General features: G+C 36.1%; 1 protein-coding gene across 1 annotated transcript; it reads left to right on the top strand.

The window, feature by feature from the left end:
* Window positions 1-4056: 4056 nt before the first annotated feature.
* Window positions 4057-8400, top strand: LOC103411620 (pectinesterase-like). The gene is given in 3 exon segments (NM_001328782.1): window positions 4057-4686; window positions 5128-5563; window positions 7709-8400. Coding segments are annotated over 3 exon segments (1758 nt in total).
* The last annotated feature ends 11545 nt before the right edge of the window (window positions 8401-19945 follow it).

The following is a 19945-nucleotide window of genomic DNA, read 5'->3' on the forward strand; positions in this document are numbered from 1 at the left end:
CTAGGAGCACTCATTGTAACAAAGTGGAGGAGGCAAGGAGGGAAGCTAGGCTCAAGGATTTCAAGGAGCAAAGGGCTTGGAGGTGGTCCATCCTTGGTCTCAAGTCTAGATCAAGAGGTATAAGACTAACCTTCACCTTGTTCTTGATTCTTTAAAAATGTTTTGATGCATTATATATAAACCTATGAACCTTGAAGGGGATTTGCATGACTATAGCTTTGATAATATGTTATAAATGCTTCCGCTGCTTTCGTATATTAAATTTGATTTGAATATGCATGATAGTCATTATGAAATCCCATTCTAGAAATCTCATAAATTTCCCTTCAGTTTCCCCCATCTCTATTTGGATATAGGAAGTGACTATAACCATTTGAACGATTTCTTGATGGGTTGAAGGTAACGTCATATCGATACTCGTGAATTCCAACTGAAATGGAATAGGACAAGCTGAAGGTGTTCACCAATAGATATGTCTTTTGTTGTTGTAACAGTATTTACGTTTGCACAACTGGGGGTAATACATGATAGTGCAAGCGTAGACGTTGATTTGGTATCTCCATCGTCGATGTCAGAAGTTTAGCTCATTACAAATGAAGAAGTATTTGGAAAGACTAAGGTTAGTAAAAATTTTTGACACGTTCTCCACAAAGAAATGTCATTCGGTTTTCAAATAAGGGTGATAATTGTTGACTCTAGGTCATGAATATGATGGTTCATTTCGTACAGTTCCGACCGTTGAAACATAAGCGATACTCCGTCATGTTACATCTACCCGGCCAAAATATGCAAAGAAGACATCATCATGGATTTCAAAATGATTAATGTCATCTAAGGGTGTAAAACAAAGGTGAGGTGAGACAACAGTTCGGTTGTAAGAAACTTTATTCATATCCAACATCCCAAACTAAACTAACTTTCCTCAGTTGTTATGTGAAGAAAGACGCTATAGTCAAAAAATCGCTAACAAATTATATAAAGTCAACAAGACCAAGAATATCTCACATTTCACAACACTTTGTGGGAATTCCAATTTTCTTCCACTACAACCTTTTTGGCAAAAGAAAAAGAATATCTTCCACTGAGAACACGTCTCCCGAGAAAAGTACTAATTTAATCAAATTTAACAGTTGAGCAATTTGGTATAAAGTTGACTGTTGGTGTTTCGAAAATTTGTTCTCGTTGCTAGGGTAGGGTTTTTTTAGATTTTCTTTTTTGAAAAAATGATCTATTAGAGGATGCAGGAAGATGAACGGTTTGGATCGATGATATTATATTAAAAGTTTTACGGTTAGTGAAAATATTGTTTGATGTTTATAAAGTTTCTACAAACTATATGACATCGACTCATATTTCAGTTAATCGTAAATATCGAAATGTGATATCAAAGATCTGAACCGTTCATCGTCTTACATCCGCCAGATGATCATGTTTTCAGAAAAGAAAATTTAAAAAATTTTCAGTAAGAATAATAAAACATAAATGGCAATCGATGTTTAAATATAAATTTAAGGTTTATGGATTATAGTATTGGATTTCGAAGCTGACCCCTTTATGAAAATTGTAAAGCTTGTCACTATGAGTGATTGTATATATATATATTTTTTACATTTTTTACACTTCTACAATAATTTTTATTAATTTTATTAATTTCCCTCAAATAAAAAACATTATTCATGAGGGTTTGGAGGATTTTAAAAATCTAAACGATAATGAAAGTGCAACCATTATCTACTTGTGGAGGAATAATGATGAATCACGAGTGTTTATATATTCTTTCACATTTTTCATACTTATATGTATGTCTTCTTAGTTATTGCCTATACAAATACTATACTAGTTTATTTTAATTTTGGACAACAACATGTTAAGTAAAATTTATCCTAGTAATGATAATAAAGAACTCTTATAATAAAAATAAATAATGACTATTTTTTTTAAAAACTTATATAGAATAATAATACAAAACTATATATTTAATATATAATATATTGTATATATTAATATGGCTATTGTATTTTATAATAAATCTTTTAGTAATTAAACTTTAAAATTATCAAAATAATTTTTTTCTTAACGGGTCGAAACGGGTTACCCACGTGTTACCCGTCTGTATACTCGTTCTTAACGGATCACCCAATAATGACCCGATTAGTTATAGTGTTGACTCGGAACTCATTATTTTCGTGTCGTGTTAGAAACTGCCGGGTCTAATTGCAGTGACACTTATTGCTTTGAAAGTGAGAGGTGTAGTGGAAATGCCATGTCAAGTGCACCTATCAGAATCGGAACAAAGACAATCAGAAATCAAACAATAACAGAGTGGCCTGTGATAGATGTGAAGGGGTATAAAATGCGATGAACTCATCTTTTCCAAGAAAATGATTTACGTACATTCACATCTATTTTTGTTATTTAATTCTGTTTTTATTTATTCAATTCAAATGCCAAAATTATGCATAAAAACGTTAAAAAAAAAATTCAATGTAAAACAAAGCCATACGGCTTGAATTTATTTAAAATGTTCCGGATCACGAGATCATACCTTTTTGCGAGGAGTTGGATTCTCTCATATTCTTTTTCTCCTCCCATCCCTTCCTTTCTTTATTAGTTTCCTCTTTCTCTTTCTACAAAAAAGGAAAAGCAAAATGATTATGTGGTTTAATCTTGAACGTTCAAATATGAGATAAAGAGAGGAAGTGAATTCATATTCCTTTTTGTAGAGAAATTTTTTATTGTGTCGAGCATATGATTTGGTACACTAAGTATAATAATATAATTGATTAAAAAGTTTTAACTAATAATATTAAAATAAATATACGGAATTGTGTTTTGTGTACATTGTATCTTTTTCTTTTTGTGGCCCAACTATACGGGGAGCGGGCGTAGGGGTCCTCAGTTAGGAGGGGATAAGGCTTTATTAATACTGGATACAATCATAAAAGACGAAATGTTTCACAGTAAAAGAGGAAAGAACTTCAGTGTGATCAAAAGATTCTTACCCCTTCTTCTTCGACCTTGAAAGGTGATGAAGGACCTGCTTTTCTGTCAGTTACTCGTTTTTTGTGTCAATTTTTGTCGAGTAGTTTTTTTCGCCGGACTCTCGTACTGTTCCTTAAAAATTGAAAGTATTCCATACAACGAAAAATGGGCACCGGTATGGCCATTTATAATTCATTCAAAAATAATATGCTCAACAGATAAAATGTTAAAAACTTGAACACCATCCTAGCTAATTAATAATTTCTCATAAAAAAGAATGCTGATCATATAACTAGATTGTATTTTAAATTATTATAGGTGCTGAGATAAAAATAATAAAGTAAGATCTAAGATCAAGATATGTCAGGAGTTTGATTTCCTCAGATAGAATAACAATAGAAATAAAATAATAGTATGTGTTTACTTATCTGGAAAATAGGGGATAGATTCGAATTTAAAATTTCTTTCAAGATGAAAAGAAAAATACCATTAAAGAAATATTTATGATTCGTGCAAATAGATTTAAGTTAAGAACAAGAAACCATTCAAGAAAATTTGTTTACATCAGAAAGTCACATGGCCTGATTAACATAAGAAATTTTTATAGGTACGTACGAGAAAACATGTCAAGTAATGATATTTTATGTGTTATAATAAAAATAAATGATAAAAGTAATATATAACATTATTTTGAGTAGAATACGTGACTCTGCTTTGAGTGCGTCAAAAATTTACTTGAAGGGGGAACAATATACCAGACCAAAGCTACCACACTTTACTTCACTAATTTTATATAAAAGGTAATGCTAAAGAAAATAAATTATATTTTGAAAATAATATGATATAGTTGTTAATAATTAATTATTATTTAAATATTGATAAACATATTTATCTTTTATTGGTAATACTTCACATTATTTGCAAATATGATGTAAAAAGTTGAGCTGGATTACTCTTTATATAAAGAACCCCATATACTCCATTCCCAACTCGATCAGTCCCCTCTATTGTCCTCCATGTTCTAAATTTTGTGCCCATTTTCTCTCTTCCCAGGTCCGATAGGCTTTTTCGAAAATGGCCAACATCAAAGAGTTTTTAGCCAGAATGTCCGAATCAGGCAAAAAATTATCCACAAACAAGAAGAACAAGAAGCTCTTCATATCCCTTTTCGCAACCATCCTACTCGTGGGCGCCGTCATCGGCATTGTCACCGGAGTAAAGTCCTCCAAAAACAACTCCGACGACGAAACCATCGAGGCCTCCCACGCCATAGTCAAATCCTCATGCAGCTCCACCCTCTACCCTGATCTGTGCTTTTCAACTCTTGCCCTTCACCCGGAAGCCTCCAAAAAGGTTTCGAGCCAGAAGGACGTGATAGAATTGTCACTGAACATCACGACCACGGCGGTGCAGCACATCTTCTTCACTGTCGAGAAGCTGCTGAAGTCCAGGAAGAACAAGCTCACTAAGCGTGAGAAGGGCGCTCTCCACGACTGTTTGGAGACCATTGACGAAACCCTCGACGAGCTCCACGAGGCTGTCGAGGATCTCCATGAGTACCCCAATAACAAGACTTTGGTTCAGCATGCTGATGACCTTAAAACTTTGATAAGCTCCGCCATTACCAACCAAGAAACTTGCCTTAATGGGTTCTCTCATGATGGAGGTGATAAGAAAGTTAGGAAAGTTTTGTTGGCTGGTGAGGTAAATTTCTGATAATATTGATATTTTGTTGATGAAAAATGATTTTTGCGCTTTCGTTTTTATGCGCATTTTTTATTTATTTTTGTTAATTATAATCTGATTTATTCTATTAAAAAGTTAGAAATAAAAGTAAATGTGCAGAGTGTGAAAAAGGTTGTTCAAAATTCATTTCACTTTGTTATATTTCTCTATATTATATTTTATGTGGATGTTTATGTAAGTTTTTCTAAATTACTTTTGTATAATATTTCTATATTTTTGGACTATTGATCTACATTTCAATTTTTACTTCACTAATTAATTTCACTTGACATCAATATGTGTTTTGTTGATATATTTTCTCTTTTTTTTTTTTCTGAAATATTTCTACCAATTTTTCTATGTTTTTAGACCGTCGATATCTCTTTTAACACCGATATTTGAACAATTGGCGTCACTCAGGAACACATAGAAAAATTGTGCAGTAATGTACTGGCCATGATCAAGAACATGACCGATACCGACATTGCAAACGAGATGAAAATGAATGTGAACCGAAAACTCAAGGAGAATATGGTGGACGAGCACGGGTGGCCGGAGTGGCTGTCGGTGGCGGACAGGCGACTGCTGCAGTCGTCTTCTGTCACGCCGAATGTGGTGGTGGCAGCAGACGGCACTGGGAACTACAAGACGGTGTCGGAAGCGGTGGCTGCTGCCCCAGAGAAGAGTAGTAGCAGATACGTGATTAAAATAAAGGCGGGGATTTATAGAGAAAATGTGGACGTGCCAAAGAAAAAGACCAACATTATGTTTTTGGGAGATGGGAGGGTAAACACCATCATCACTGCTAGTAGAAATGTCGTCGATGGCAGCACAACTTTCAACTCAGCCACAGTTGGTAAGTCCAATTTTTTATTTTCAAGGTCCCTAATTAATGGAAAAACATCATCGCGGGATATTTTTTAAAGAATCCGAAAAATTTCGTGATCTTGTCTATTTCTTCAAATTTATGAAATTCTGAAATTGTCACAAAAAGAATTCGAATCTTATCTGTATAGACATCATCTCCAAATTTCTGGTCCACCAATTTGACTAGACAGAGGACATGCACCAACACGCAAGCACATGGCCTTGCTTTTAGGAAAGTCATGGTTTTTTTCGTTAATTTTCTTAGCAGCCAGCTCTTTTTTTCTGCATTTCCAATTCTGATCATATCTTAAATATTTATGACAACATTATTAGTGAACCATCAGGCAGTGTCTCTATTGATATCGAATTTTTGACCAGATTCTTCTGGTGCTTAACACTGCTATGTAACACAAACAATCCGACTTCGAGCTTTCCTCAATTTAGATATATGTCATTGTTGAAATATAATGTGTGTTGTGCCCTCATGTCTCTGTCTATGTCTGTTTGATTGAATGTTGGTGTGGTCAACACTTTACAGCTATCCCCACGCCCCTTCTCTTTCAATTTGTGTTCTTGCCATGACTTTTACATGCTCATAAATTTGAAGCTAGTTTCACTATAGCAATTTAGCATATCCTAAAGGATCCTTCTTCGATGCTTCCTTCAACTTTGTTTGTTTGTTTGTTTTTTTTTTTTTTTTTTTATTTATTTTTTATTTTTTTTATAAATAAATAAATATATATATATATATATATTATTTTATTGGCCAATCATGAATTTTTGTTTTTTGTTTTTACTTTTCTCGTGGTTGTACCTTCAATCATGGTGAAATTTGAGGCCCAAATCAGGGTGCCAATCACACCGACACTCTATTTTTTTCAAAATTTTGAATACAATATGGGGCCTAATTGATGATCGCAAGGTGTCGTTGTTCCGTGTGTCTATCAGCACAAACCATGTTAGACCCTGTGTGTCACCTCTTGTTGTCTCCCAACCAAGTCATCACCATTTTAATTATGTACATATAAAATATTATTAGCGTGACACCAGCTGCCTAAACTTAATACTTCAAATTTGCATATCCCGATCTCATTCCTCTATGTTTCTCTCGTGATCACTTGATGAGGAGGACAAAGAGATAGATAATAAAACTGTTGAAAGTAGGTTTTCACGACATGATTATTCATAAGGGTAATGTTAAGGAAATCAAACTTTTATACTAAATTGTGTATACCATACGACATGATGGTTAATGATTATACTATTACTTAAGTGTTAATTACCGTGTTGTTTTTTCTATTAATGATACATCAAATAGTTTACAAATTTGATCTAACATTACTCTGTTCATAATCTTCTCACATGGCACTTGTTCTTTGTTGTACAACCATTTAAAATTGAATTGAATGTTGTTTCACCATCCTGCCTCATTCAAACCATAATCTTTATTTGCCTCCTTTGTCTCTATTCTCTTTTTATTTATTTATTTTTATTTTGTTTTGAATTTTCTTGCTGAGAGCTGTTAGATTCTTTGAATCCTTCAATGCAAACCTGCAAATACAAATGCGCGCTCCTGTACTATGGGTGGCGTTTGGATCCTGGTCCCTGGCCAGTACTCCGCATGCATGTTCTTTGTTTGGCCGTTGGCCTGTTTGTAGCTGAGTCACTATGTTTTCCATTCATGATTGTTGTCCCCATTTTTCAGAACAATAAAGCCATTTAAATCGTAATTAATCAGAGCAGGTATTTTGTTTGTTTTTGCCTTGGATTGCACTCCAGAGAAATTTTTAGTTGTGACATGAACACGAGTAGTACACCACATGTTTTTATGTAAGTGGTAAGAAATTTTATTTTTTAAGTTATTAACTTTTTAGCATACATATCCCACCATTTATATAATGACACGTGGTGTACCATCCTGTGACAGTCACACTGAAAAATTTATTTGCATGTTGATAGATTCTGTTCACAGGTGAAACAGACCATTAATTACGTACACTGAATGAGATTAAGAATCTACTTAGGCATCGTTGATCTAGAAGCTCCAAGTAAATTAAGGCAATTGCATACTGACAGTTTGACAACGTAACATTTCACATATCTGATGAAAAAACGTGAATATTTATGGTTGCAGCTGCGGTTGGTGAGAAGTTTCTAGCCCGAGACATAACATTCCAAAACACAGCAGGCCCATCAAAGCACCAAGCTGTTGCCCTAAGAGTTGGGTCCGATCTCTCAGCATTCTACCGCTGCGACATTCTTGCGTACCAAGACTCGCTCTACGTGCACTCGAATCGCCAGTTTTTTGAAGGCTGCTTGGTAGCCGGAACAGTTGACTTCATCTTCGGCAATGCTGCTGTCGTGTTACAAAATTGTGACATCCATGCAAGAAAACCTGATTCCGGCCAGAAGAACATGGTCACTGCACAAGGTAGAACTGACCCGAATCAAAACACCGGCATCGTGATCCAAAAATCGAGAATCGGCGCCACTTCCGACTTGCAAGCCTCAAAGAGCAGCTTCAAAACGTTTTTGGGGAGGCCATGGAAGGAGTATTCAAGGACTGTGATCATGCAGTCGAGTATAACTGATATCATTGACCCTGCTGGATGGCATGAGTGGTCTGGCACTTTTGCCCTCGACACTTTGTTTTATGGAGAGTATGCTAACACTGGGGCAGGCGCTGGGACTGCAAACAGGGTGACGTGGAAGGGGTTTAAGGTAATTACAAGTCCCACTGAGGCTGAGGCGTATACGCCGGGCAACTTTATTGCTGGTGGTAGTTGGTTGAGTTCTACCGGTTTTCCATTTTCTCTTGCGCTGTAAAATGTAAATTTTACGCTTGTTTTGTTGTCGTACTACTGTATTCTTGTGAGGTTAGCTCGTGTTGGGTGATGTTCGACTTAAATTGTAATAATATCTCTTAAAACTACTATCTGTTGGTAATCAATAAGAGCATTTATTATTTTTGTCAAGAAATCAAAGTAATGTAGTGCAAAGTTGAAAGTTCTTGGTGTGGATTTATTGAATCACATAGTTGCGGCTGTGTGAAATATATTGCAAAATTATAGTAACTATTTACATAAACAAATATAACAAATTAAATGTATAATTACTATCAGACTTGTGAAATTTAAATGAGAAAAAAAAAGAAATAGAAATTATGGTATGTGAACCGAAGAGAGTGCAATGTCATTGCAAGTTGTAGACTACTCCCCGCGTGAAGGTTATGGTGGTGTCTACAGCTCCAAGATACAACCCAAAACCTCACAGGATAACTGATCTGCTATTCACACCAATGACAGATGAAATTGCCAAGTAGTAATCAATTGCACAAGGAATAAAACAAAGGGATTGTAGGAATTGAAAATTGATGATCATAGAAAATCAAGAGTGAGGGAGACATAATAATTTTTAGCATATTCTGTTCTTTTGTATGAGGTTTCTTATTTAAAGAACTCCTCATACCCCTTAAAAAAAGGATATGACTCTTCAAATAAAACACAACTCTTAGATATTAAAAATAAGTAAAATAATAAGTTTTGAATCTTTAAAACAAAATCAAGTAAAACTTAAAATAACCGACAAAACCCCACAATGATTCAAAACTCTATTAGGAATAAAATAGACACATTTGAAGAAACAGAAGTTTGGGCAATTTGTATACTATGCAACAGGTATAGGTGTCTTTTGGACTTGAACCTACACTTATTGTTCATAGTTTTCACCTGAAGGAATCATAGGAAACTAAGTGTTGAACTGGATAACCTCTAATTCAGATTACAACATATGTCGCACATGGTATTGATAAAAAACTTGGCCCGAGTCAACGCTATTTATGGCCATGCGTGTAACGCCCCGACCCTAAATATTTATTTTCAAGAAATAATTCTGATGATAGGCCCGATTCAAATTCTTGTTTATTTTACTACCATTAAACCTTATTCTTTATTTCAATTTCCTAATTACTTGCAAAATCTACAACCAAAATTTACTTACCAAAAACATAAGATTCTAATTTTCAATTAAATCACCATAATTTCTTTTCTTCCCTCAAATTTCCAACAAAAAAAATTAATCTCAATTATTTAAGGCTGCATCTAATCCCTGTTAGACTACCTACATACCCTTGATGCGGGATCAAGCCTTTTGTAGTTCACCTTTCATTTTCATTTCATTTCCAAAGACATTCAAGTAACCGAAATAACCAACATTGGGTTTAATAATCGAAACACATCAATTGGTTACCAAATTCATATTTAGAATATCAAAATTTGTGCAAAATGGCAACATCGGCCCACTAACCACGTGCCTCCACACACGCTGCCGTGGGTGGCGGTCGGCCGCCCCAACTCGTTGAAAAATTTAATTATTTCCAAAAATTACCAAATTTTGTAGGAATGTACAACTCAAGGAAAGGAACATTTTTCATAACTGGGTCGAACCCTAGTTCGGCCGGGAAGTGGCCAGAAAATGCCTCAAACTGTCGAAAACTTTCGATTTGGGCAGTTGTCAATTCAGCTCCATGGATGCTCCGATGCCCCCAACCTTGGTTGGGTTTTGTTCCTGGTCTCAAGAGGATTTGAATGATGGTGGTAGTACATGGTGGTGGCTCCCAAATATGGCGAATCACCACCGTGCACCCATTTACATCGGCGGGCTCCATTCTCGTTAAACTAGGCCCAAACTCCTTCGATTTAGGGTCCAAATGGAAGAGAGAGGATCGGGGAAGGTTTCCCAAGTGGTGGTTTTCCATAATTCACCGAAAAAAATCGACGAAAAGTCGTCGGAAGGGGAAAATAGAAGCGAGTAGGGTTGGCGGGTCGAAGGGAAGGAACCTTCTCCCCTCCTTCTAATTCGTCCACCCCCTCCTTTTTCTCTCATTTCCTCTCCATCACAGCCACACACGTGGCACATCCATTGCTCCAGAGCCTTCTAGATGAAGGTTAAAATTACAAAAATATCCCTGACTCTCAACCTTAATAACTTCTTCGTTATAACTCTGTTTCATAAACAGTTTGTGCCTTCTCGTTCGTGAGATTGAGCTCTATTCAAACATATAAATTGTGACCTCGAAGGCTTTACAGATTTTAGATAATTAATTTCCAAAGTTCAAACTTCGTAACTAGTTTAATTTAAAACTCAATTCAAATAAATTAATATAAATTCTCGAAAAATAATATAAAATCTCAATAATACCAATACGTAAATTATAATAATTTCTGGTAACAAAATTCTCGAAAAATAACATTTTCGCCTCTGTTTTGTGGGAGTCAGCGACATACTCGCCTAGGCTTCATGGGGCACGCCTAGGCAATTGAGGCTCGCCTGAAGGGCACCCGAGGTGTCCCTTTTTCATTTTTAAGTTGCAAAAATCTAGAATTCTTTGAGTTGCAGAGTCTGCTCAGCAAAGAAGATGAAGACAACTAAGAGGTTTTTTTTTTAACGTTTCATTTTTCTAAAACTTTTATAACCCACTTTGCTTATATTTATTACATTTCTTTGCTGATATTTATTTCCCCACTATCTTTCTTTCTCTTTACTTTTCATTTTTCTATACTTTTTATTACCCCACTTTGCTGATAATTATTACCCCACCATCTTCCTTTATGTTCATTTTTTAGTTAAGAGTTTTTGTGAAGTATTATATATTTTATATATATTATATATAATATATATATTAAAAATGGGTGATTTTGCATAAAATCAATACAAAGACCATATTGATCATAGATCAACAATATTTATGTTATTTATAAATAGGTCAATCACGTATTTTGACACTTAAATGCATATAAAATAAACAAAATTACGGAATCTGCTTCTACTGTTGGCACCCACTTTAATTGACACCCCCTTGTCTCATATTTTTTACACTTGGATTCAGACGCTGCATTGCCGTGTCCATTTTTCGCACGACTATTTATTTTTACATTTGGATTTAGACACTGCAATGCAGTGTCCGTTTCCCAGTTCTATTTTTCTTTTTTTACATTTTGATTCAGAAACTACAATGCAGTATCTGTTTCCTTTTTTTCTTTTTTATATTTTGGCTTAGACATTGCAATGCAATGTCCATTTTCTAGTTATATTTTACATTTTTATTCAGACACTGCATTGCAATGTTCGTTTCCTGGTTCTCTTCTTCTTCCCGTCATCATTTTGCACATTTCATGGAGTCTCTCTCGACCCATAAAATTAGTTCTTAAAAAAAACGATACATTTCATATCATATAAAAAAAAAAGGAGATAAAACCCACCAAATTAATCAAAATGCATAACGATTTCAAGCCCAAAAGAAGAAACATCAAAACCCAAAAAATTCATCCCCCGTAAATCCTCATCATGGCTTTACCTGTTTTTGGGCTCAACGAGAAGGCCTTGGTGATGAAAGATGGCGCCAACGAGGCGTGTGTATTGAAATCAGAGTTTTTTTGGGTCTGATTTCGATTTTTTTTCTCCTGCAATTGGTTGCGGTGGTGTGGCATCGTTGATGAATCCCACTGAGAACAAGTTGCTGGATTGGGAGTGGTAGAAGGCAGAGAAAGATTGACGTGGTGTCCTGGCAGGGGAAGATGGAGCGCACGTGGACAGTTTGATTGCATATTTCACTGATCTGGTTGGCGGTTGGTTATGGGGTGGAGGAGAAAGGTCAGGCAGCATGTAATCACAATATTTTTTTTTTTTTTCTTTTTGAAAAACAGATGAGAGAAAATGAAAGTAGGGTAAAATTCCAACTCTTGATAATGTCTTAAAGCCTATGTAGCATTTATCATTGACTTATACCTAATTAATAAAAATATATCATTGATTAAGTCCATAACAAAAATATATCATTGATATATGGTTAAATAGTAAAGTTTTTATTGATCTTTGGCTAAATTACCTTTATAAAAAAATAGGTATCGTGAAGCTTCACCTCACGCCTCAAGGCTTTCGCCTGAGCGGGCCATGAAACATGATGCGGGGGGAAGAATTGGAGAAAACAATTTGAAACCATTAATATGCTTTGGAATAACAAAGGTTTTGTATTTTAATTATTTAGGAATTTGTTAAGTTATTTTGGGAGTTGTAAGGGTGTCATGAAAACTTAAAGTTTATTAATTAGAAAAACTAATGAAAAGGGCTTGAGAACTTTGAGTTTTAACGATAAGGACAAAATAAAGGGTAAAGTGAATAGTACCAGGATTGACTTTTTAGTGTAAAAATGTGATTTTTCGTTAAAGTGAACAGTACCGGGAGCTTTTCGTTAAAGTTCCCTGTGCATTTGAAGATAGTGATTTCTCCTTCTAAAATCAAGCATTTGGCTTGGTCGTGTGAATTTACCACCAATTTATGATGAGTATGTTGATAATGATGACGACCTCAAAGAGAATGGAAGGATAATGAGTTAAACATGGTTGATACGCCTCGACATGCCGATTTCCGTTGTGAGTTGAGCGGGTTGTTGGTATAGTCAAGGGTGCAATTTTAGTTGTTGATGTTGGGGAAGGTCCGCTTGCACAGACCAAGTTCGTACTTGTTAGAGCCTTAAACTATGGGCTGCACCCCATTCTTCTTCTAAACAAAGTAGATTGTCCATCAGTTTTTGAGGAGAGGTACACATTCTGCACCCCAAGAACTCTATTTCAAACGGAAAGAATACGTGGGTGTTTTGTTGCCCAGAATGATAATCAAGTTTTTTAATTTAATTCTAAGCATCTACTTTTGGAAGAAGATTTATTTTCTTCCCAACGAGTTGATTGGAGTTTTCCTCCAATAAATGATGATTACTCTGATGATGGGTATTTGGTGATTTCTACTAAAGAGGTATTTCCAATTAAGTTTATTCAAGAAATTACATCATCAACCACTACACAAGGAAGTCTTGAGCCTATAGTTTTTCAACCTCTTCCAATAAATGAAGGAAACTCCTGATTGGAAGATGATTTCAATGGCTTTGATGTTGTTGATTGTACCATTTTGCAAATCTGGTTCGGTGCCTTATGTGATGACTTTTCGTTTGCTCTTTTGAAGATATTTTTAGCCCAAGTTGTTAATACTCAGGTATTTGGAGAGCCCAAACAGTTAACATCTTGGACAGGTCGAAAACCTAAATTCAAATCAAGATTAAAAAGATGCAAACTCCAGGACGAGTTTTTTCTGAGAAGAGGAAAATGATGCAGGAGGCAGACCTTGAAGAAAACAATTTGAAACCATTAATATGCTTTGGAATAACAAAGGTTTTGTATTTTAATTATTTGGGAATTTGTTAAGTTATTTTGGAAGTTGTAAGGGTGTTATAGAAACCTGAGGTCAATTAATTTGTAAACCCTTATAAATATTGTACTATAAAGTCTTGAATGAATTAAAATATATTTTGCTTTGTGCAATTGAAGTGAGTGATTTATCCTTCCCCAATCAAGCATTTGGCTTGGTAGTGTGAGCGAATTCACGATTAGCAACGTGTGCAAGCTCCGTTGCCCCTGGTTGAGTGATTCCTAGGTTATCTATTCCCCTCTCCTCGATACCCTTAGTTCTCTCCTGCATCAAAATGCCTCGCTCACGCGCCTTCGCCTTTTAAAACATTGATATCAAGCAAAAAATTCTTGGTCCATTCAGCCTCTATGCATGCAGTATCAAGAGCTAGGAGTTCAAATTCTATTGTACTTCTGGAAAATATTGTTTGATTGTTAGATCCCCAAGATATAGATAAACCAAACCCTGTGGGCAGGCGGGGTAGACTGCTAATGTCACAAGAAACGGGTAGACTACTTTGAGAGGAAACAAATATTCTGGACAATGTACATCATAAATTAGGATCCCAAAGTTAACATATATAATTCACATTCCTAAATGACTAAAATTTCTTTGGGATTTTAACCATGGAAGGAAGGGGTGTCAAACTACTTCCATACCAACTCAATGTAAAAGTAGCATGCAAACTTGCAAACCACAAAATGAAGCCCAAATCAATCATTTTCTCCCTCTGCCAGTCCCGTCCTAGTTATAGTTATAATAGGGTAAGAGGGTCCAGGAACGGTCAATATGATGTGCAGATAGATACTACAAAAATCTAACCCAAATAAGTTTAAACACAAAGCTTAGGTCTACCATCATTCGCAAAATAGGAAATCCTTAAAAGCGAGTCTGTCCGGCACTCACGCCGTGAGTACTAATAGAAAAATAAATAGATAGACAGATATAACTGTCTAATAGATTACAAACTACACTACGAGGAAACTAGCTATGTACTAGACTTTTTTATTCAATGTGTACTCCTTGAATGCATCCCAGTTCACGGAAACATGAGGCAGTTTAACAATGTGACACTGCAACAAAGAATAGTATGAACAGTATTTATTTTTATACTTACATTATAAAATGTGTAAATAAAAAATTGTTAATTGCTTTTAATTATAATCTCCAACAAGACTGTACATGTCCCTTGATTCTCTGGCCGTCCAGAGTAGTAGTACTAACGTTTGCCTTCTGTATAGCCAAAGAAGCATATTCTAGGTTGCGGAATTCCAGATACCCATAATGTTTACCTTCAATCTTGTCGACATCGACACTTTGCATGCCATTAGCACCAAGCCTACCAAAATGTCTGAAGAGATCATATTTTGTAACCTGCGCGTACACATCAATTATTGCAAATGAGCTAGATTTACATGTTGAAAACCTATATCCTTTATACCCAAAAATATATGCAGTAGTAAACCTTTAGCAAGAGAAGTTTAATAAACATCCACATAATTAAACAGTAAACAATAAATAGGAACAACTCCTTCGCTGAATCTCGTTCCCCTGTCCACCGTATTGCCTCTATAGTTAGTGGCAAAGCCATGAATTGTCGAGAGAAGGGGCGAAATTTAAAAAGGTAAGGTTCTACAAAAATGTAGACAGCCAAATTTTTTTTAGATAGTAAACAATAGCAAAAACATCTCTCTTAATGTAAACAAATTTGCTACCACTAAACCGTTGATCTCTCATTTTGTTACGCAATGATGTTTTCACAATATTACTCTCGCTACTTAAGCTGTTGCAATTGGTAACTCGGTATTTACCTTATTAAAGCAACCATTCAATTCTTTTAGTTGTATACCAAGGACTTGAAAATAGAGATCCACACAAAAGTAATGTAAGTTTGTGAGTCTTGAAACTTTGAGCTTTGATTTTCTAGGTGTAAAATGCAAATCCTCTATGTTAGGAACATTAATATCATTTTCCTCACAAAATTTTTAGACATTATGAAACAAGTCCTCAAAGTCACATCAAAAATTCGTTAAAAGTAGTGATGACTAGAAAAAGATATACAAATTTGAGTATGAATGTGAGGCTTAATTCACTCACGCACCCTGTTATTGTAGAAATTATCGTTTGTGATAAAAGAAAAATCAACATTAAGGTAATTTTAAGTATTGATAGTCTTAATATCACGTCCAAAACAATTAATTAGGGACCAATCAAAAGATCCAACCAAAAGAACCAGGGACCAAGACAAACCATTAACAAAAAACAAAGGGACCAAGTCAAACAGAAGAAAAGATAGAAGGAAAAAAAAGGAAAAAAAAATGGAGAAAAGCAACAAAAGAAAGAAGAAAAAGTAAAATGCAATGTTTCATTTAAGGGGAATGGAGAATACGACGTTGTTCAGTCCAATGTATTTCTTTTAAAACACACCTTTTCTTTTCTTTTCTTTTCTTCTTCCTCACACATGAGCTGCCTCTTTTACAACGGGCAGCCTACCGACGCCATGGCTTTTCATCTGGCTTTCCGACGACAAGATGGGCGAGGGTAGGGGTTGAATCAAAGCTCCAATCGTGTTTTCCGGCGAGGGGAGTGGCAGCCGCCACTCCTCGCCCTCACGTAGCTTCGCCACAGTCTATAGTGACCATCTGCTCTACGGAGGAGTGTTACGTGGGCAATACAGCAAGGTGACCATAGAGATAACATGATGTTATTATGGATCCTGGGAAACAGAACCACAAAGCATGGTGATGGTATTGCGTAAGAATTATTGCCTTTGGAGTAAGATTGGGTCATAAGAACATCAGTAGATGCTACAGGTCATAGCTTTGGCAGCTCGTACTGGTCACCTTCTAGGGCAGGTAGAATCTCCTTGACTCTTTCCGGGCACAAACAATGCATGTGGCAAGTATCCTTGCAAAACCAACATTTTTTTCCCCTGACACATGGTTTACCATGAGGCTCCATACTCTGAAATTCTTTGACATAACGGCCGATCAAGTAGCACATGGGTTTACGACAGTAGCAACAAACTACTTGAAAACCAGGTATAGGTATTTTACCAGGAGGGATCTCACGGAAACAAGGGCAGGGATCAGGAAAGTCGTGGTACTCGCCACAAACGCGGCAAGCAGGCTTTAAGGTTCTGTTTCCTAGGACCAGTGGGTGGTCCTATCTCCTTTTTCGTGGCGAGTACCACGACTTTCTTGATCCCTGTCCCTACTTCAGAGATCCCTCCTGGTAAAATACATCTACCTGGTTTTCAAGTAGTTTGTTGCTACTGTCGTAAACCCATGTGTTACTTGATCGGCCGTTATGTCAGGAGGGATCTCACGGAAGTATTTTACCACAAACCAGGTAGAGGTATTTTACCAGGAGGGATCTCACGGAAGTAGGGGCAGGGATCAGGAAAGTCGTGGTACTCGCCACAAATACGAAGCCTATATACATTCTCATCTATTTTCTCACTCTCATCATCTTTCTTGAGTTTGTCACTCACCACCAATGGAGTACTAACCGGCTTGCAGTCCTTCAACCCAAATTTTTGCAATAAGCTAACTACATATTTCCTTTGATTAATGAAAATTCCAGATTCAGACTAAAGAATTCCCATTTCCAAGGAAATGATATAGCAATTCCAAGTCTGTCATTTCCTATCTTTTTATCATGTCCACTTGAATTCTTCCAGTAACTTAGAGCTACTACCTATGTAGATAATGTCATCTACATAGATAGAAACAATGATGCTTTCATTTTCTCCCCTTGACTTCATCTACAATGTTGCTTCACTTGGACTTTTGGTGAATCTACAGTTGTGCAGATGAGCATCAATTTCTTCATACTAAACCCTTGGAGCTTGCTTTAATCCATACAAAGCTTTCTTAAGTTTGTAGACCTTATCTTTTGCACCTACCACAATATAACCCTCCGGTTGATCAATGAAGACCTCATCTTGCAACATACCATTCAGAAAAGCTAATTTCACATATAACTGGAACAACTTCTACTTCTTTTGAGCTGCGAAGGCTATGAGTGTTCCGATGGTATCCAATCTTGCAACATGACCAAAAGTTTCATTGAAATCAACCCCAGGCTTCTGTGTATACCCCTTTGCAACCAGTCTTTCCTTGTGCTTTTGAATTGTCCCATCCAGGTTCAGTTTGGTCTTGTAGATCCATTTTACTCCAACAATGGGTTTGCTAATGGTCTGTCAACCAATTCTCAGGTCTTGTTTTTCTTTATCATCTCAATTTCAGCATCCATTGTTTTCTTTCAAGCTATATTCGGGGCTATAAAAGTCATTACACCAGAGAGAGAGAGAGATTGGATTAGACTAGAGTAGAAACTTGGCAGGTAGATTGAGATGAAACAGGGTGTACACAAAAAGGGAATATGGCCACCCACTTTCTTAGGAAACATATGCAAGCAGGCTTTGTAGTTGCAGCAGCAAAATGGGCATTTCTTCCGATTTTCCTCCCTTGTCTTGCCAGGGTACCTATAACAATATTGCACAATGTAAAAACCCAATGAAAAGCTCTTATGTTTTGAAACCAGTACACCAACGCAACGAATGACACATGCAGAGTTCAATTTTAGAACTGGCGGGTACAATTGCAAAGTTTACAACTCGGGGTACGGTACTAATAACTAATGGATTTCCCCATCCTTATCATTTGAAATTGAAACCAATACAATCCCATCAACAAAAGAACATAAGTGTCAAGTTTCAATACATGATAAATCACGAAATTGCAGAGCAAAATTCTAGTTTTAGCTTAAATTTTCAGGAAGGACGATCTATGAATAATGTATTAAAACATAGACGATTTGGGTCGTTGAAAAAAGTTACGTAATGATGTATCTTTCAGATAAGCTTGTTCGATATATCTCTCAAACGGAATTATTGGAATTCATAAAATATTATACACTCGTAGATTAAATTTAAATCATCTTAAACAAGGAAAAGAGGGAAGAAAGGAAAATGTTTCACTTTTAGTGGTGACTGAGCTCTGCAGCTCAAGGAGAAACAGGACTACAGGCTGCCGCTCAAGGTCCATTTTCAACGCTCAAGCGGAAGTATAACTGAGCTCTGCCGCTCATGGTCCATTTTAAACGCTCAAGCAGAAGTATAACTGAGCTCTGCTACTCAAGTGCTAATATATCTGAGCTCTGCCGCTCAGGGTCCCTTTTCAACGCTCAAGCTAAAGTATAACTGAGCTCTGCCGCTCAGGGTCCCTTTCCAACGCTCAAGCGGAAGTATAACTGACCTCTGCCGCTCAGGCTTGCTTTTCAACGTTCAATGTGGTTCTCTAACTGAGCTCTGACGCTCGGGCACCGTTGTTACTCCGCTCAACTGTCGATATCTGGTTTTTCTTCTCCTACCTAGTCTCCTTATCTCTGCACTCAGTCTTTTTTTTTTTATCCTCCTTTGAGACTCTGGAGGTCCGCCTCTATTTGTACTAGAAGATTATTGGCGGCTTGCTCGACTTAGCAAAAAAGTCGTCTTGTATGTACGAGATGCCTAGTAATGTGCGGATGAGTTATATAAAATAAACATTTTCTCTAATAAAAGCACATGCCAAACGAGCTACGGAGCTAGCAATTGATGATGGTCGGATATTGATGGTAGTTATTATGGTGCATTATCACACATGTGCAGAGCATTTGGAGGGTCTTCGTTTACTAGTAGGTTATCGTCGAAAGAGATTTTGTTGTTTAACCCAAATTGAAATTTGATTTTGTTAATAAAAAAAAGTTGAAATCTAATTAACAATTATATTAAAAATTTATACGTTTAGACAATGCCACATCATTTATGTGACAACCCGTCCTTAATTTTCCATGCAAATTCCTTCAAGAGTATGTAAAATGATGTTTATGCCCTTATTGGCAAAATGGAACCTGACGTGGATGTAGTTATTTGGCTTTTAATTTATTTTTCTCGTTATCGTAACTAAATAGTACTCGTTGTTATGAATGCGTGAGTGCGAGTTAGGCCCGAATCGGATTTGTAACGAAGAAGTTACGTTTAGTTAAAGTGCATTAACAACGGGTAGAATTGTACACGTGTGCTAATTATTTAGTGTAGGAAATACTGTTTTTGATAAGGAGACAGATTTCATGTACCTTGAATTATACA

Source organism: Malus domestica, chromosome 09 (genome assembly GCF_042453785.1).
Source record: "Malus domestica chromosome 09, GDT2T_hap1".
NCBI lineage: Eukaryota > Viridiplantae > Streptophyta > Magnoliopsida > Rosales > Rosaceae > Malus > Malus domestica.